The 19,946-nt window shown below is 45.8% G+C and overlaps 2 protein-coding genes across 3 annotated transcripts; both read left to right on the top strand.

Moving 5' to 3' along the window:
• Positions 1 to 587: 587 nt before the first annotated feature.
• Positions 588 to 11,354, top strand: LOC130374832 (uncharacterized). Its single transcript, XM_056581809.1, has 4 exons — positions 588 to 722; positions 834 to 2,458; positions 9,315 to 9,408; positions 9,517 to 11,354. Exons 2-4 carry the CDS (start codon positions 836 to 838, stop codon positions 11,139 to 11,141), a joined length of 3,342 nt encoding a protein of 1,113 aa, XP_056437784.1. The 5' UTR covers positions 588 to 722; positions 834 to 835; the 3' UTR covers positions 11,142 to 11,354.
• Positions 11,355 to 16,304: 4,950 nt separating this feature from the next.
• On the top strand, positions 16,305 to 19,281 carry LOC130374084 (E3 ubiquitin-protein ligase TRIM39-like). 2 transcript variants are annotated; one of them, XM_056580658.1, is made up of 3 exons: positions 16,305 to 16,398; positions 16,686 to 16,998; positions 17,107 to 19,281. In XM_056580658.1, the coding sequence occupies exon 3, from the start codon at positions 17,109 to 17,111 to the stop codon at positions 18,738 to 18,740; it is 1,632 nt and encodes a 543-aa protein (XP_056436633.1). In that variant the 5' UTR covers positions 16,305 to 16,398; positions 16,686 to 16,998; positions 17,107 to 17,108; the 3' UTR covers positions 18,741 to 19,281. The 2 variants fall into 2 exon arrangements, with proteins under 2 accessions (XP_056436633.1, XP_056436634.1); XM_056580659.1 differs by having other exon boundaries at positions 16,686 to 19,281.
• The last annotated feature ends 665 nt before the right edge of the window (positions 19,282 to 19,946 follow it).

Genomic DNA, 19,946 nt, shown 5'->3' with positions numbered 1-19,946 from the left:
TTTGGTGTCTGGAGATGGTGGAGGAGGGGGTGGAGGAGGCACGCCACTACGTCCTCCGTCCCACGTTTCGGCCTGTATGCAAACTGGTGAGGGTCCAGCTGTGGTCCGACGGTTGACGGGATGAGGTGAGGCATTATCTTCTCCATGCACTTCGTTATGATGAGCGTGAGTGCAACTGGACGGAAGTGGTTGGGCTCTGACTGGCGGGGTTTTGGGGGTATTGGTGCAATGGTTGAGGTCTTCCATAGGTCGGGAACTTTAGCTGTTCTGTATGAATCCCAGAAGACGGAGTGGAAGACTGGGCAGAGCTCCGTGGCACAGAGCTTTAGCACCCTTGCCGGGATGCCATCCGGCCCCGGGGCCTGGCCAATTTTGCACCTGGCCAGCTGTGGCTGTACATCCTCCTGAGTGAAGGGTGGGTGCTGGGGTTCTACCAGCGCCTTCACAGGAGGCGGTGTAGTCCTGGGTGTCAAACCGGTTGAAGAACCTGTTCAGGGAGTTAGCAAAGTGCATGAACGCAGTGCAGCCATGTGTCGTGTGGGCGGAGCCAGGGGTTAGGGGAGGAGCCAGGGGTTAGGAGACGAGGGGAGAGGACGTCAGGTAGAGGAAACTAAACTTAAGGTTCAGATCAACCAAAGCACCCGACGTGGAAGCAGTTCTCTCGGTCAGGAGAAAAATAAAACGCATTTTGAAACACGCTGACGGACAGAAACAACATCAAGGTGAGTAAAGAAGCACAACTTTGAGAGAATTTAAAAACAATACTGCCGTTATGGAATTAAAAATATAATAATGGTATTGCTCAATACATAAACCTTGTCGTCTGTGTCTAGGAATGGCCTCTGCTAACACCTCCTGGCCGGAAGAGAACTTTTCATGTTCCATCTGTCTGGATGTGTTCAGCAGCCCAGTTTCCACACCGTGTGGACACAACTTCTGCAGAACCTGTATTACTAAGTTCTGGGATGGACAAGTCAAGTACAAATGTCCCGTTTGCAACGAGCTTTTCAACACAAGACCTGATTTACGGGTCAATATCCTAATTTCAGAGATGGTTGATCGGTTTGGAACGTCCCTACGAGTAAAAGAGCAGCCTTGTGTTGAACCAGGAGAAGTTCCCTGTGATGTCTGTACTGGGACCCAGCTGAAGGCCGTGAAGTCCTGCCTAGTGTGTCTTACCTCTTACTGCCAAACCCACCTGGAGCCACACCATAGAGTCGCAGGCCTGAAGAAACATCGGCTGGTCGAGCCTATGGACCGTCTGGACGACAAGATGTGTAAGAAACACGACCGACTTCTGGAGCTCTTCTGCAAGACTGAACAGGTGTGTGTGTGTCAGTTCTGCACAGAGACGGACCACAAGTCACATCCTGTTGTACCTCTAAAGGAGGAATATGAAGTGAAGACGGCCCAGCTGGGGAAGATGGAGGCTGAAGTTAAACAGTTGATCCAGGAGAGACAAAAAAATATTCAGGAGATTAAAGACACAGTTAAACGCATCAAAGCAGACGCAGACAGAGAGATAGCTGATGGTGTGCAGGTCCTCACTGCTCTGATGCGCCGCATTGAAAAGTGCCAGGATGATCTCAACCAAATGGTGAAAGAGAAACTGAAATCCACAGAGAAACAAGCTGAAGACCTCATCAAAGAGCTGGAGCAGGAAATAGAAGATCTGACCAATAGAAGCTCAGAGGTGAAGCAGCTCTCACAGACTAAAGGCCACCTCCACTTCCTCCAGGCCTTCAGATCCCTGAAGGATCCTCCACCCACCAGGGACTGGACCACGGTGGAGGTCCGTCCTCCGTCATACGCAGGGACCTTGAGGAGATCCCTGGATCAGCTGGAGGAGACACTGAACATGGAGATGAAGAAGCTGCCTGATGATGCTGAACTGAAGAGGGTCCAGAAGTATGAAGTAGATGTGACTCTGGATCCTCATACAGCTCATCCCTGGCTCACCCTGTCTGAGGATGGGAAACAGGTACATAATGGAGGTGTAGTGAAGAGAATCCCATTCAACCCTAAGAGATTTACACAGTGTATATCTGTGCTCACGAGGCAGAGCTTCTCCTCAGGGAGATTTTACTTTGAGGTCCAGGTTAAAGACAAGACTGCATGGTGGTTAGGAGTGGTCAGAGAGTCCATAGACAGAAAAGGTGGGACCAGGTGGACCCCTGAGACGGGTTATTGGACTCTTCTCACCAACAAGGATGTGTTGGTATTTAGAGATAACCCTTCTGTCCGTGTCCCTCTGAGAGCTGAGCTCCAGAAGGTGGGGGTGTTTGTTGATTATGATGAGGGTCTGGTCTCCTTCTATGATGTGGAAGCCAGGGTTCATCTCTACTCTGCTACTGGCTGCACCTTCAGTGAGCCTCTCTATCCATTCTTCTACCCAGGTTCCCCTGTTTATCTAGGTAACAACTCTGCCCCCCTCATCATCTCACCTGTCAATCAAACAGACTAGGACCTTTGTTTGGTAATAAAATAATCAAACGACCAAAACAACTAATGTTTTTTCCTGAATTAGAATCTCTACTATGGGAGGTCTGAGAGAACTGTATTCATATCTTACTTTTCACTGTCATTTAACAAGGAATAATTCATTAAACCACGAACACTGTATTATAAAAAATATAACCCATTATAACCTATAAGACTACACTATAATGTTCAATCTCTTTTATCTGAATGTTTTTTTATGATTGTATTTAATGAAAAAATAAATGTATTCGATAAGGTGAAACATTGATTTTGATTACATTATCATAAATTGATTTAACCAAATAGTAATATTTGTTTATTATTTTTTGAATCATTAGATTAGATTAGATTAGGCTTTATTGATCCTTTTGGGATGACTCCCTCAAGGAAATTGATTGTCCAGTATCTTACAGAAAGAAACACAATATTAAATTATATACCATATAAGATAAACAATAAACTCATGTATCATGTTTGACAACACAATACAATGTTTGTAAACTTTTGAGATTTGAATAAAAATGTACTAAAAGTAGAATCGGGACATCTTCTGTGTGATAGTTACATTCTCAGTACAATATATATTCAGTGGAATAGGTACATTCTCAGGACAATATGTATTCAGTGGAATAGGTACATTCTCAGTACAATATATATATTCAGTGCAGGAATAGGTACATTCTCAGGACAATATGTATTCAGTGGAATAGGTACATTCTCAGTACAATATATATATTCAGTGGAATAGGTACATTCTCAGTACAATATGTATGCAGTAGAAAAGGTACATTCTCAGTATCTATTCAGTGGAATAGGTACGTTCTCAGTTCAGTATGTATTCAGTGGAATAGTTACATTATCAGTACAAAATGTATTCAGTGGAATAGGTGCATTCTCAGATGAATAGGTACAATCTCCGTAAAATGTTTATTCAATAGAATAGGTACTTTATCATTGGGATTAAACAAAAACAACTATGTTGCATAAAAACCCTTTTACACATGATGGGATTCAAGGAAAGATTAAAATCCCGTAATAACTGCACACGTTTGTTGCTGATGAGCCAGTAAATGACTTTTAATGTCCACCTTACAATAACCCAACAAGTGTAACACACCGATACAAAGCTCACAGTGACTATGTGTAAAGATGTGTGTGAGTATCTTGACTTTGTCTAGTCAGCTCTCCTCTCCATCCTCTCCTCTTCATTTCTCCTCTCTCCTTCCTCTCTCTTCTCTTCCTCCTCTCTCCTATCTCTCCTCTCCTTTCTAGCTCATCCAGGATTGTGTTTATCATTGTTACGCATCAAAATGATGTGTGTTCAAACTGCAACGGTAAGCATATGTTGATTTGTTTAGTCAAATATTGTTCAGTCCATGTCAGCGTGGGAGTGTGTGTGGAGGACGGCTGGTTGAAGCAGCCTCACCTGCTGAGTCTGATTGGACTCTGGGGCTTCGTGAGGGACACACCTGTTGCTCATTGAGTAATCAGCACCAGGGTTCGTTTGGAAGCGAACCGAGACCACCTCTCGGGCTGGGTCTCGGACCGGCTGGTTGGTCCGCCCCAGAGTTTGATGGTTTTTATTCTCACCAGCCCAAAAGGTCCGCACCAGCGATTGTTTTGGTTCGAACCAAACAAGGCAGGTGTGAATACGCCCTTAAAGAACCCTTTGTTCTGCCCTCTACCCCCAGCGCCTTGCCAGGGTCGACAGATAGTATAAACTCCTCTTCAACAAACCACCCAGACGAAAAGTTGCAGTTCACTCTTTATGGTGAGGTGAAGTAGGGTAAAACTGAGAAATGAAAGTACAACATTTCAGTATAACAGAATGCTGTAAAATTAGCTTAGCTACTAAGTTAGCTTGCTAACGTAAGAATATCCATCCATCTAATTTGTTTACAAAGTTTCCTTAATCTCATTATACATCAAATCATCTTAACATATTATTAAGATGTGAGTGCGAGCACCATGCTTTCTGATCAAGTGAATGTAGTGTAAAGGAGTCCAAGGCATACATATCAGAACGTATTTCAGAACAATACCAAAGTTCGCCACTAGATGGCATCACAGGACCATCAATAAACATAAAAGACTGAATTACACAGGGGAAACATACATGTAACGGAACACCCTTTATACACAAGTATTACTGCAAGGCCATGGCCAGCGGCAAACAGTGGAAACCCAGTCAGCAGTGCTGCTCATGTAACTCTTAGCATACACAACGTTAATGAAAGTATTAATGAGCACAAGATTCCTGATGGGACCTCCGACGTGAACAACAAATAGTTATTGTAGTACCTTCGTTGACGCAAACAAACTCTTCCTATACTTTAAAGTTCCCATGGAATGCTAATTTATGAATGCTTTTATATAGCTGTTACTGGTCCCCTAATGCAAGACGTTCAAGAAATTCAATCGTGGTGCAGAATTACAGCCACCACGGGCCAGTCCCACAACGAGCTTTCACAAACGTGCCGTTTATTAGAGGCGGGTCAAGGAGGAGGGTGGGGGTGTGGCCCTGAGCAGCTTGCAGCCACGGTACCATGCGCTCTGTTTACAGCGGATGTATCGCAATGGCGAGGCGCACACAGACTTTAGCCGTGTTCTGTAAATATTCTAGAACACTCTGTGAGTCCTGGAGCTCTATATCTAAATGATATCATACGATACATAGATATCTATATCCACTGCCACATCAATCTGAAGTAGACTGAACCGCGACATGGAGGAGAAAGGGATTGTTGCAGGCGATTGTCTGGAGACAATCGCCTGCAACAATCCCTTTCTCCTCCATGTCGCGGTTCATGTGCTTCAGAGAGTCAAATCCAAAGTTCCTTTCCGTCAATTCCTTCTCAACCATGGCTGAGATAACCCCCGCTACGAGTCTCTTTGTGGAAATACAGGAGACGTCAGAGAACCCGACGTGTATGCGCCATAACACCAACAGCAGAACGGTTATCCAAATAAAAAAGAAGTGTACATCACTTCTTGGTTATGTGTGCAACAAACGTTACAGTGTGTGTGTACACACTAGGCCTGCAGCGGATTCGAATTGTATCCGAATCCGTTCGGTTCGTTTACCACAGTTCGGAGCATTCTGGAGATCCGCGGATTTCGGTTTCATGAAGGCATTGCCTTATGTAGCGTATTTTGCCTACTGTAGCAGCCTACGTCCGATACAAAAGGGTGTTTAGGACCCAGCGGAATGCATTCTCTCCAGTGCTGCCCGAGCCAATGAGACTTTTCCCGCCCCTCCCTTCAGCCTGTCAGCGTTCAAAACAAACTGGGCTTTTCAAGCGCACGATTCCTAAATTTAAAGAAAGTAATTGATACAATTATATTCTAAATATACGGGAGATAAATACAAACGGGTGATAAGCGGGATAACGGCCTTCGAGGTCGACCGGTTCGATGGAAATAATGGACAGGTAGAGGCAACTCTGGCTTCATGCTGCGCTCGTCGCCAGAGTTCTAAGCCTCGTCGGCCGTTATCCCTTACATGTTACACTCAGTGCACCATGTTTTCAAATGCATTTAGGGGAACATTTATTGCACAAAAAAGCCTTGCAAGTTGTCTGATTGCAGTCAATTAACACATTGCAAATAGCCTGTGGGTCTCATTCATTTTTGTGTTTCTCCCCCAAACCCTCCGTCAAAAAAAAGTCCGCCTATTTTCTATCACGGACATGATCCTAATCCGAACCGTATCCGAAACCGAGGCCCAAAACGGTTATCTGAACCGAACCGTGGACACACTGATCCGTTTCACCCCTAGTACACACACACACACACACACACACACACACACACACACACACACACACACACACACACACACACACACACACACACACACACACACACACACACACGTGGCGCTCGCATGGTCGTAGCTCATTGTCTCATTGGCGGGCAAAATTCTCTGGGCGGGCGAGGCAGAGAAAGGGGAGGTAACTTGGCCCCTTATGACGACATATGGGGCCAAGTTCGAAATCAGAGCTTCTGAGTCTTCATTTCTCAAAGGCAGAGCAGGATACCTAGAGCTCGTTTTACACCGAACGTCGTTCCTAGCCGCTGGGGGACCATAGGCAGGCTAGGGGAACTCATATTAATGTTAGAAACCTCATAAAGTGAAATGTTCATGCCATGGGACCTTTGAAACAAAGTGGCAGGGGTATATTTCCCATTCACTTACCGTGATCTTTTCAAGGTTGAGGCTTCAGTTGAGGTTACCGTTTCTTCAAGTAAGATAGAAAGCATACAAAGATAGCCTGCATTTATGACTTTTTATAATGCACTGTTATTTTATTTGATGGCGACACGCATTGGTACGTTTTGTTATTGTTTCTGTGTCCGGGAGAGGGAGTCTGATTGGCTGAGCTGGTGTCCTCGTGGTCATGTGAGTGACAAGGTGATTGACAGCTGACTGATGAGTGACGCGACACCTGATCAATCATTAGCGGGAAGGAAGAAACTGAATCCGGGGTTTAAACCTCGTCAACTGTTAGAATGTTACTTTGGACGAAACTATTAGTTATTCATTAACTCCTTCTTCTTTCATGTGATGCGTGTGCACTGTGCACATCGGGGAGAGTTCATACTCTCCCCATACTCTCAGGTGCCTTAAGCAATGACCTAAACACATTCTTTGCTAGATTTGAATCATTAGATAATTCCTCAAAGTGCACTGAGATACTTAAGGCCGTAATACCTGCCCCCTCAGACAGAATTACCATCACTAAAGAGGATGTGAGAAGGGTGTTTCGGTGTACCAATACAGGGAAAGCTAATGGGCCAGATGAGTGCAGTGCTTTCCTCCTCAAGAACTTTGCATCTGAGCTGGCTCCAGTGTGGCAACCTATATTCCAAACCTCTGTAGACACACACACAATCCCTCTGTCTTGGAAAACCTCCTACATAAAACCACTACCAAAAATCCGAAGTCCAAAAGAGCATAAGGATTATAGACCCATAGCCCTCACTTCAGTGATCATGAAATCACTTGAAAGAATACTGCTACGATATCTTGTTAGTTTAACCAAAGAGAAACTTGACCCCTGTCAGTTTGCTTATAAAAAGGGCTGCGGTCAGAGGCGCCGCGTCACATTAGGCATACCAGGCAATTGCTTGGGGCCCCGGGCCACTACTAGGGCCCCCAAAAGGCCCCCCCAAAAAAAAAAAGAAAAAAAAAAAGATCATCCATCGGCCACGTCTTCACCCCCCCCCCCCCCCCCCCCCCCCCGTCAACAATCGGCCCCCTAAGAATTCTTGCTTGGGGCCCCCACACTACCTCGCAACGCCCCTGGCTGCGGTACAGAGGATGCGGTCGCCACACTGGTCCACCTGATTACAAAACATCTAGATCAGTCTAAAGACAACTATGCAAGGGTGTTGTTCTTGGACTTTTCTTCAGCCTTCAACACGATACAGTCTGATATATTGGTGTCAAAGATGGTCCAGTTAGAACTGAATCCATATTTGATTCACTGGTATGCATGTTTCTTAACCAACAGAGTACAGAGAGTAAAGGTGAACAGAACCCTTTCCTCAGCATTAACTACAAATGTTGGCGCTCCACAGGGTTGTGTAAGCTCAGCTGTACTCTTCACTCTTTATACTGACAGTTGTCGTACTGAAGAATGTCTGTCTGAGGGTAGGAGCAAAGGACCAGATCAGTACATTCTAAAGTACTCTGACGACACAGTTTTAATTTCTCTTTTAAATAGTTTCAGTGACCCTGGACTGCACCAGCAGAGAGTAAATAAGGTGGTTGAATGGAGTGATAACAACGCTCTCATCATAAACACAAAAAAGACAGAAGAGATTGTTTTTGGTGCACCACTGGAGATATGCAAATCTCCTATTACTATTCATAGTGAACAGATCGATCAGGTATGTTCATACACATACCTAGGAGTAGCAATAGACCATCTTCTTTCATGGAAAGATCAGATTGAATCAGTGTGTAAGAAAACAAAGCAAAGAATCTATTTCCTTCGCCGTTTAAGATCTTTTGGTGCCAGTAGAAGGATTCTTCTTTTGTTTTTCACTTCTGTCATTATGAGTGTTCTTCAGTACTGCAGTACCACCTGGTATGGATGTCTGTCTGTAGCCCTAAAGTCACAAATGTTACAACAACTAAACATTTGTTCAAAGATTGTTGGACAACCACTTCAGGAGCTGTATGCTTCCATGTATGACAACAGCATGCTGAGGTTGGCAAAAAACATCACCTCAAACACTAATCATGTTTTGTATAGTGAATACAGGTTATTGCCCTCAGGAAGGAGATACGAGGTACCACTTTTCAAGAAGGTTAGACTAAAAAAGTATTTTGTCCATCAATCGACTTTGATGCTAAACCGGAGACAGGCGAAGTGGTGGACAATGTGCTCTCGACTATCTGTACCCATGAATGTACATTTGTTGTGTTTCAATGTGTCATGTCAATGTGTGTAATTCATGTTTTCTGTTTAAACATGCAACGGCTGCTGGGTCGCAAGACAAATTTCAGCACCAGCTGACGAATAAAGTTCATATCATATCATACAGCAGCGTAGCGCCAATAATCAGCTTTTTGCTCTCTGTCTGTGTTTGTTGATAATTGCATCGGGGTTGGATAGAATGTATTCGGGGAAGCCCCGGAAACCCGGCTCCAGAAAGAAGAGAAAGAAGAGAACACACATCAACGCATTTGAATCGGCCAACGCAGCGCATGAATGCATTGCAGCCAAGTGTCTTGGGGGCGGAGCCAGGGGTTAGGGGAGGAGCCAGGGGTTGGGGAGGAGGGGAGTGGACGTCATGTTGACGAAACGAAACTGAAGGTTCAGATCAACCGAAGCAACCGACCTGGGACAGTGCGCTCGTTCAGGAGAAACATAAAACGCATTTTGAAACACGCTGACGGACAGAAACAGCATCAAGGTCAGTAAAGAAGAACAACTTTGAGGGAAGTTAAAACCTCTCTTCCCGTAATGGAATGACAAGAATAATGGTATTGCTCAATACATAAACCTTGTTGTCTGTGTCTAGGAATGGCCTCTGCCAACACTTCCTGGTCTGAAGAGAACTTTTCATGTTCCATCTGTCTGGATGTGTTCAGCAGCCCAGTTTCCACACCATGTGGGCACAACTTCTGCAGAACCTGTATTACTAAGTTCTGGGATGGACAAGTCAAGTACAAATGTCCCGTTTGCAACGAGCTTTTCAACACAAGACCTGATTTACGGGTCAATATCCTCTTTTCAGAGATGGTTGATCGGATTGGAACGTCCCTACGAGTAAAAGAGCAGCCTTGTGTTGAACCAGGAGAAGTTCCCTGTGACGTCTGTACTGGGACCCAGCTGAAGGCAGTGAAGTCCTGCCTAATGTGTCTTACCTCTTACTGCCAAACCCACCTGGAGCCACACCATAGAGTCGCAGGCCTGAAGAAACATCGGCTGGTCGAGCCTATGGACCGTCTGGAAGACAGGATGTGTAAGAAACACGACCGACTTCTGGAGCTCTTCTGCCAGACTGAACAGGTGTGTGTGTGTCGGTTCTGCACAGAGACGGACCACAAGTCCCATCCTGTTATGCCTCTAAAGGAGGAATATGAAGTGAAGACGGCCCTGCTGGGGAAGATAGAGGCTGAAGTTAAGCAGTTGATCCAGGAGAGACAAAAAAATATTCAGGAGATTAAAGACACAGTTAAACGCATCAAAGCAGATGCAGACAGAGAGATAGCTGATGGTGTGCAGGTCCTCACTGCTCTGATGCGCCGCATTGAAAAGTGCCAGGATGACCTCAACCAAATGGTTAAAGAGAAACTGAAATCCACGGAGAAACAAGCTGAAGACCTCATCAAAGAGCTGGAGCAGGAAATAGAAGATCTGACCAATAGAAGCTCAGAGGTGAAGCAGCTCTCACACACTGAAGACCACCTCCACTTCCTCCAGACCTTCAGATCCCTGAAGGATCCTCCACCCCCCAGGGACTGGACCACGGTGGAGGTCCGTCCTCCGTCATACGTAGGGACCTTGAGGAGATCCCTGGATCAGCTGGAGGAGACACTGAACATGGAGATGAAGAAGCTGCGTGATGCTGAACTGAAGAGGGTCCAGCAGTATGAAGTAGATGTGACTCTGGATCCTGATACAGCTCATCCCTGGCTCATCCTGTCTGAGGATGGGAAACAAGTACATGGAGGTTTAGAGAAGAAACTCCCAGACAACCCTAAGAGATTTACAGGGTGTACATTTGTTCTCACGAGGCAGAGCTTCTCCTCAGGGAGATTTTACTTTGAGGTCCAGGTTAAAGACAAGACTCTCTGGTCTTTAGGAGTGGTCAGAGAGTCCATCGACAGAAAAGGTCGGACAGAGTTGACCCCTGAGAACGGTTACTGGGCTCTTCTCTGCTACCAGGATGGTTTGGTATTTAGAGATGACCCTGATGTCCGTCTCCCTCTGAAAGCTAGGCTCCAGAAGGTGGGGGTGTTTGTTGATTATGATGAGGGTCTGGTCTCCTTCTATGATGTGGAAGCCAGGGTTCATCTCTACTCTGCTACTGGCTGCACCTTCAGTGAGCCTCTCTATCCACTCCTCAGCCCAGGTTTCAGTGATTACGGAGGTAACAACTCTGCCCCCCTCATCATCTCACCTGTCAATCAAACAGACTAGGACCTTTGTTTGGTGATAAAATAATCAAACAACCAAAACAACTAATGTTGTTTCCTGAATAAGAATCTCTACTATGGGAGGTCTGAGAGAACTGTATTCATATCGTACTCTTCATTGTCATCTAAGGAGTAATTCATTAAGCCATTAACACTGTACTAAAAATATAACCCATTATAACCTATAAGACTACGCTATGATGTTCAATGTCTTTCATCTGAATGTTTTTTTATAATTTTAATTAATGAAAAGAATTTATTCAGATAATGTGAAACATTGATTTTGATAACATCATTATTAGTTGTTTTAACCAAATAGTAATATTCCTTTATTATTTTTGAATCATGTTTGACAACACAATACAATGTTTGTAAACTTTTGAGATTTGAATAAAAATGTACTAAAAGCAGAATGGGGACATCTTCTGTGGAATAGTTACATTCTCAGTACAATATGTATTTAGTAGAATATATACATTATCAGTACAATATGTATTCAGTAGAATAGGTACATTCTCAGTACAATATGTATTCAGTAGAATAGGTACATTCTCAGTACAATATGTATTCAGTAGAATAGGTACATTCTCAGTACAATATGTATTCAGTAGAATAGGTACATTCTCAGTACAATATGTATTCAGTAGAATAGGTACATTCTCAGTACAATGTGTGCTCAGTAGAATAGGTACATTCTCAGTACAATGTGTACTCAGTGGAATAGGTACATTCTCAGTATAATATTGTGGGAGTGTGTTCTGCTGGTGGCTGGTCTCAGCAGCCTCACCTGGCCCGAGTCAGACTGAGTGGACTCCGGGGGGGGGGGGGGGCTGCACACCTGTTGGGCATTGAGGGATCAATGGATCAATGGAATCATCGTGTGTGTGTTCTATTTCATTCCTACTGACCGCCAGAGGCGGTGCTTTAGCACTGGATGTTCCATCTCGCGCATGCGCAGGTCGAGTAATTATACCAAAAAAGTCACCTGTGACACCTGGGTGACCCGAGAAAGTCTATATATTCCGGAGTCACCCGAGGTTCTGCTCCTTCTATTTTCTCGCGGTAGCGTACTAGCAGGACACACAAACATTGTTTGTTGTAAGAGATACCATATTAGCTTGTCGCAAGTAGCCTTGTAACCCAAGGGTTGGTGCCTCGATTTGACTTCGTCCACCAAGGGCTGCGACTTGCAATTTGTTTGATTTCGGCAGGGGTGAGTAAAGTGTGTAGGCTACGCATAGTCGACTATCCGTCGGCTAGCGCGGCAGCCGATTTCACCTTTCTACCCTTTGCTTTAATTTGCTTAGAGCATTAATTGGCGGCTAGTTTTCAGAAGAGCTGCATCTACCCTGCGCGTTTATATGGCCGCGATCTCGGCCACACACGCAAGGGTGGATAACCAGACGGTAGGGCCCCACTACCTAATCAGGAAGTTTCTGAAGGGAGCCCAGAGGCTTCAACCACCATGAACCCTGAGGGCAACATCATGGGACCTACAAGTAGCTCTGAGGTCCTTATGTCTGCCCCCATTTGAGCCACTAAGTCAGGCAGACCTGACGCGGCTGTCCATGAAGACGGCATTACTCCTTGCCATTGCGACTGCAAAACGGGTGGGTGGACTCCATGCCTTGTCAGTGAGCCAGGCATGTTTGCGCTGGCACGCAGATGGGTCAGGAGTGGTGCTCTGGCCGAACCCATCCTTCCTACCCAAACGATTGTCTCCCCATCATGTGAACCAATCAATCGAGTTGGCTGCTTTCAATCCCCTAGGCTCTCCAGGGGGTGCAGAAAGAGTGTCAGACCTATTGTGCCCGGTGCGGGCGCTTAGGGCATACGTTGAAGCGACAACCAGCTTGCGTAAGACAGATAACCTCTGTCTGTTACGGGGGCTGCAGGAAGGGGGCTGCCCTGTCGAAACAGAGACTCTCCCACTGGGTTGTGGATGTGGTCTTGAATGCCTATAGGGCACAGGGGCTCCCTTGGCCGTTAAGTGCCACTCTACCAGGAGTATGGCTACTTCATGGGCTGCCTTGAAGGGGGTTCCACTTCAGGACATTTGCTCCACGGCTACATGGTCCTCATCATGTACGTTTGCCCGATACTACATGTCGCTGCTCCTCATCCTGTGGCGACGGCTGTCCTGTCGGCGGCTTCGAGCCCTTGATTGGTGAGCACTCTTCGTGACCTTTTTGGTATTAGTCATCCAGTGCTAAAGCACCTCTCTCTCTCTCTCTCTCTCTCTCTCTCTCTCTCTCTCTCTCTCTCTCTCTCTCTCTTTCTCTTTCTCTTTCTCTTTCTCTTTCTCTTTCTCTCTCTCTCTTTCTCTCTCTCTCTCTAGGGGCTTTGGAATGGAAATATTTCATTGCCATGGCAAGCCCAAAATGCAGAATTAAAGATATAGCTGTGATTATTAAATGTTTTGAAAAAATGAGTAAACGGAAAGAGATTACTTATTGGACGACTGTTGTGACGGTGGGCTCATATCAATAAATGGCAGAAAATGTTAATACTACTTTACGTTATCTTTCATTGAGGTGTTCTAAAATCGAATAATTCCAAGTAATGCCTAGAAAGTGTTACTGTAGAGATAAATATTGTTTATTATGGACGGAAACATGAGAGTGTACATCAGTCTCTCCACACACGATCATTCAGTGATTAGAATCCTCGGGAAGCAGCAGATAAATAAACACACGGTATAAATGTGAGTTATATTAAAATATACTCTAGCTGACCGTCCCCAACGAGAAGGCATTACATTCAAGGCACGTGTAGTTCAGAATAACCAGTGCTTTGGGTCCTCTTAAACCATGCAAATGAGTCGACAGCTTCGCCTGCTAAATAAAATAACATTGATAAAAATCATCATTCAACAATAATATCCATAAAATAACCTGGTTTTTTTTCCACTAAATGCGGTGGGCTCTAAGCCCCGCCCACTAGGCCGAGGGGTCCGGCGGCCATCTTGTCGTCCGCGTGACCCGCCCACTAGGCCGAGGGGTCCGGCGGCCATCTTGTCGTCCGCGTGACCAGACGCTGTCGCCATGGAGACGCTCAGCTCTTCCCGCCCGACGAGGAGGCGGGGCCACACCCGGCCGACCTCCTCAGCTCGATCTTCATCAGCTGACCCTCGGAGCGCGACTCCATCCTGGTTACCGTGGCGACGGCCGCGCCCGCCTTGGCGGAGGTCTTCAGCCCCCTGGACATCGGGATCCGGGATGCGGCGCCGGGCTGGGGATCGAACACACGACACCGACCGACGGTCAGGAGGGTGACGGGCGGTGTGGTCAGGGGGAGGGCCTGGGGGCGGGGCCTGTTCACCACTCACCTGGTCAGAGGTCACCTGGACTCTGCAGGTGAACTCCCAGGCTCCGCCCAGCAGGGCTGGCTGTGCAGAGAGGCCTCAAGCCCCTCCCCTCCGACTTGTTGTATGTTGTACATCCTGGCCCTTAATGTACGCACTTATTGTGTGTTGTATTGAGCTATAGTACTTAGTTATGTAGCAGCTTATCCTAGCTATCTCTGTTGAGTACGGGGAACGGGTTAACCTAGTGATTGTTGGTGATTGGCTCTTGGTATTATGAACATCCTTATAGTACCGACAGAGATTCACCTTCTTATCACAAATGTACTTATTCTTAGTCACTTTGAATAAAAGCGTCTGCTAAAGGTCCTAAATGTAAATGACGTAACGGTGTGCCCAGTGAAGCTCTGTCAGGGGAGCGAGCGGCAGTCACTCATTCATCTGATCTACAGCGAGGACTCAACGGCCGTTCAATACGGTTCATAAACACACGGCCTGTTCAGCACTCTGAGGCTGTACCTGGGATGAAGGGCTATAAGAATAAAATGGACTATAATTGAACGTCATGCATGAACACATGTCAACATGAGTAGTGGGAAGAGGTCAGCTGCTCTATAGGGAACACACGCCCCTTCATACCATCAGAAACCTTTCAGACCCATCTGCCAGTAAACAGTTCAGATGAATGTGCTCTAAGAAACAAAAACGGTACCCAGTCGCGCTTGAGCCTCTCTACCAACCGAGAGAGGAACCGTCCACTCAGAGACCAGAAGGAAGGCTTCTGGTCCTCCTCCTCCTCCTCCTCCTCCCCCTCTTCCCCCTCCTCCTCCCCCTCCTCCCCCTCTTCCCCCTCCTCCTCCCCCTCCTCCGTGTAGCGCGCCACGGCGTCCGTCTGCATCTGTCTCAGGCCTTCAGTCTGTGATGTGCTGGGCTTTCATCTCCTCACATCCCATAATAATAAGCGCTGCTCCCCTCCCAGGACCCGGTCCCGGTCCCGGTCCCGGTCTGGACCCCGACTCCTCCTCAGCTTTCACTGGTTACCTTTCAAGAAGTATTCGGTCCAGCAGAAGAAGATTCAGAACATGGATGGGTATGCCTTCTCTGTTCTAACCCCATATGCTTCAGGTTACAGACTACCGACACACAACATGATACAAAGATAATCATGCCCCATAATGTGATACATATCATGAAGTAGCCTGCATTTATGACTTTTTATACTGCACTGTTATTTTATTTGATGGCGACACCATTGGTACGTTTTGTTATTGTTTCTGTGTCCGGGAGAGGGAGTCTGATTGGCTGAGCTGGCGTCCTCGTGGTCATGTGAGTGACAAGGTGATTGACAGCTGACTGATGAGTGATGCGACACCTGATCAATCATTAGCGGGAAAAAATAAACTGAATCCGGGGTTTAAACCTCGTTAACTGTCAGAATGTTACTTTGGACGAGACTATTAGTTATTCATTAACTCCTTCTTTCATGTGATTGTGCGCGTGCACAATCACAGCAGCGTACAGCAGCGTAGCGCCAATAAACAGCTTTTTGCTATTTGTCTGTGTTTTTTGAAAATTGTATCGGGGTTGGATAGAAAGTATTCGGGAAAGCCCCGGAAAGCCCCGGAAACCCGGGCCACTTAACTCCAGAAAGAAGAGAAAGAAGAGAACACACATCAACGCATTTGAATAGGCCAAAGCAGCGCATGAATGCATTGCAGCCTGAGCCAAGTGTCTTGGGGGCGGAGCCAGGGGTTAGGGGAGGAGCCAAGGGTTAGGGGAGGAGGGGAGAGCATAGATATATGTATCTATATATATCTATGGGGGAGAGGACGTCATGTTGACGAAACGAAACTGAAGGTTCAGATCAACCGAAGCAACCGACCTGGGACAGTGCGCTCGATCAGGAGAAAAATAAAAGGCATTTTGAAACACGCTGACGGACAGAAACAGCATCAAGGTCAGTATAGAAGAACAACTTTGAGGGAAGTTAAAACCTGTCTTCCCATTATGGAATGACAACGATAATGGTATTGCTCAATACATAAACCTTGTTGTCTGTGTCTAGGAATGGCCTCTGCTAACACACACACACACACACTTTGCTCTCTGTGTGTTTCAGTTTAATTTGATCGGGGTTGGATAAAAAGTATTCGGGGAAGCCCAGGGAACCCATATAGATCAACACCGATGAGTCACAGTCGCAATTCACCACTAAATCAACACAATGTATGACGTGTTCCTCAGGGTCTCTTTTAGGTCAACACAGAAGAGGAGAACATACATCAAGGCATTTGAAGAACCTCACGCAATGCATGAATTCAGGCGAGGTCACAGTGGGAAAGTTGAAACGGTATGTCAATGAACTTTGACCGTGGGGGCGGAGCCAGGAGTTGGGGGAGGAGCCAGGTGTTAGGGGCGGAAGGAGAGGACGACATGTTGAGGAAACAAAACGTTCAGAGAAACCAAACCCACCTGACGTGGAAGCAGTATTCTTGTTCAGGAGAAAAATAAGATCCATTTCGGAAAAGATTGTCTGGCAGAAAGGAACAACGACAAGGTGAGTAAAACAGCACAACGTTCAGAAAAGTTAAAACCTCTCTTCCCATTATGGAATGACAAGAATAATGGGATTGCTCAATACATAAACCTTGTCGTCTGTGTCTAGGAATGGCCTCTGCTAACACTTCCTGGTCTGAAGAGAACTCTTCATGTTCCATCTGTCTGGATGTGTTCAGCAGCCCAGTTTCCACACCGTGTGGACACAACTTCTGCAGAACCTGTATTACTAAGTTCTGGGATGAACAAGTCAAGTACAAATGTCCCGTTTGCAACGAGCTTTTCAACACAAGACCTGATTTACGGGTCAATGTCCTCTTTTCAGAGATGGTTGACCGGTTTGGAACGTCCCTACGAGTAAAAGAGCAGCCTTGGGTTGAACGAGCAGAAGTTCCCTGTGACGTCTGTACTGGGACCCAGCTGAAGGCCGTCAAGTCCTGCCTAGTGTGTCTTATCTCTTGCTGCCAAACCCACCTGGAGCCACACCATAGAGTCGCAGGCCTGAAGAAACATCGGCTGGTCGAGCCTATGGACCGTCTGGACGACAGGATGTGTAAGAAACACGACCGACTTCTGGAGCTCTTCTGCCAGACTGAACAGGTGTGTGTGTGTCTGTTGTGCACAGAGACGGACCACAAGTCACATCCTGTTATACCTCTAAAGGAGGAATATGAAGAGAAGACGGCCCAGCTGGGGAAGATAGAGGCTGAAGTTAAGCAGTTGATCCAGGAGAGACAAAAAAATATTCAGGAGATTAAAGACACAGTTAAACGCATCAAAGTAGACGCAGACAGAGAGATAGCTGATGGTGTGCAGGTCCTCACTGCTCTGATGCGCCGCATTGAAAAGTGGCAGGATGATCTCAACCAAATGGTTAAAGAGAAACTGAAATCCACAGAGAAACAAGCTGCAGACCTCATCAAAGAGCTGGAGCAGGAAATAGAAGATCTGACCAATAGAAGCTCAGAGGTGAAGCAGCTCTCACACACTGAAGACCACCTCCACTTCCTCCAGACCTTCAGATCCCTGAAGGATCCTCCACCCCCCAGGGACTGGACCACGGTGGAGGTCCGTCCTCCGTCATACGTAGGGACCTTGAGGAGATCCCTGGATCAGCTGGAGGAGACACTGAACATGGAGATGAAGAAGTCTGGTGATCCTGAATTGAAGAGGGTCCAGCAGTATGAAGTAGATGTGACTCTGGATCCTGATACAGCTAATCCCTGGCTTACCGTGTCTGTGGATGGGAAACGAGTACATAATGGAGGTGTAAAGATTAAGAAGAGACTCCGAGACAACCCTAAGAGATTTACACAGTATGTATTTGTTCTCACGAGGCAGAGCTTCTCCTCAGGGAGATTTTACTTTGAGGTCCAGGTTAAAGACAAGCCTCTATGGTGGTTAGGAGTGGCCAGAGAGTCCATCAACAGAAAAGGTCGGACAGAGTTGACCCCTGAGACGGGTTACTGGACTCTTCTCTACAACCAGGATGTGTTGGTATTTGTTGATAACCCTACTGTCTGTGTCCCTCTGAGAGCTGGGCTCCAGAAGGTGGGGGTGTTTGTTGATTATGATGAGGGTCTGGTCTCCTTCTATGATGTGGAAGCCAGGGTTCATCTCTACTCTGCTACTGGCTGCACCTTCAGTGAGCCTCTCTATCCATTCCTCCATCCAGGTCCCCCTGTTTATCAAGGTAACAACTCCCCCCCCCTCATCATCTCACCTGTCAATCAAACAGACTAGGACCTTTGTTTGGTAATAAAATAATCAAACGACCCGAACAACTAATGTTGTTTCCTGAATTAGAATCTCTACTATGTGAGATCTGTGAGAATTGTATTCAAATCTTCCTCTTCACTGTCATTTAAGGACTAATTCATTAAGCCACTAATACTGTACTATAAAAAATATAACCCATTATAACCTATAAGGCTACACTATAATGTTCAATGTCTTTTATCTGAATGTTTTTTTATATTTTTAATTAATGAAAAAAAAAATTTTTAGATAAGGTGAAACATTGATATTGATTACATTATCATAAGTTGATTTAACCAAACAGTAATATTTGTTTATTATTTTTTGAATCATGTTCGACAACACAATACAATGTTTGTAAACTTTTGAGATTTGAATAAAAACGTACTAAAAGTAGAATGGGGACATATATATATTCAGTGGAATAGGTACACTCTCAGTACAATGGGTACTCAGTGGAATAGGTACATTCTCAGTACAATATGTATTCAGTACAATATATACATTCTCAGTACAATGTGTACTCAGTGGAATAGGTACATTCTCAGTACAATATGTATTCAGTAGAATATATACATTCTCAGTACAATGTGTACTCAGTGGAATAGGTACATTCTCAGTACAATGTGTACTCAGTGGAATAGGTACATTCTCAGTACAATGTGTACTCAGTGGAATAGGTACATTCTCAGTATAATATTGTGGGAGTGTGTTCTGCTGGTGGCTGGTCTCAGCAGCCTCACCTGGCCCGAGTCAGACTGAGTGGACTCTGGGGCTGGGGGGGGGGGGGGGGGGGCTGCACACCTGTTGGGCATTGTGGGATCAATGGAATCATCGTGTGTGTGTGTGTGTGTGTGTGTGTGTGTGTGTGTGTGTGTGTGTGTGTGTGTGTGTGTGTGTGTGTGTGTGTGTGTGTGTGTGTGTGTGTGTGTGTGTGTGTGTGTGTGTGTGTGTGTGTGTCCCACTTTAACCGCCAGGGGGTACTGTAGTTCTTCAAACGATGCAAACTTTACAAAAGAAAATACCTGAAAAAGCCGGAGGCGTACTCCCATTCACTCCCTCGACTGGTTTATTTCAGTCTTTATAACAAAAATATAGAGATATATAACTTTACATTTTTCTACATATGTGTTTTGAATTGTCGTACATCTATTCACCCACACATATATATGACTTCCAGTTTAAGGGCAG

This window comes from Gadus chalcogrammus, chromosome 21, assembly GCF_026213295.1.
Source record: "Gadus chalcogrammus isolate NIFS_2021 chromosome 21, NIFS_Gcha_1.0, whole genome shotgun sequence".
Taxonomy (NCBI): domain Eukaryota; kingdom Metazoa; phylum Chordata; class Actinopteri; order Gadiformes; family Gadidae; genus Gadus; species Gadus chalcogrammus.
This window is presented reverse-complemented; position numbering and strand designations above follow the sequence as displayed.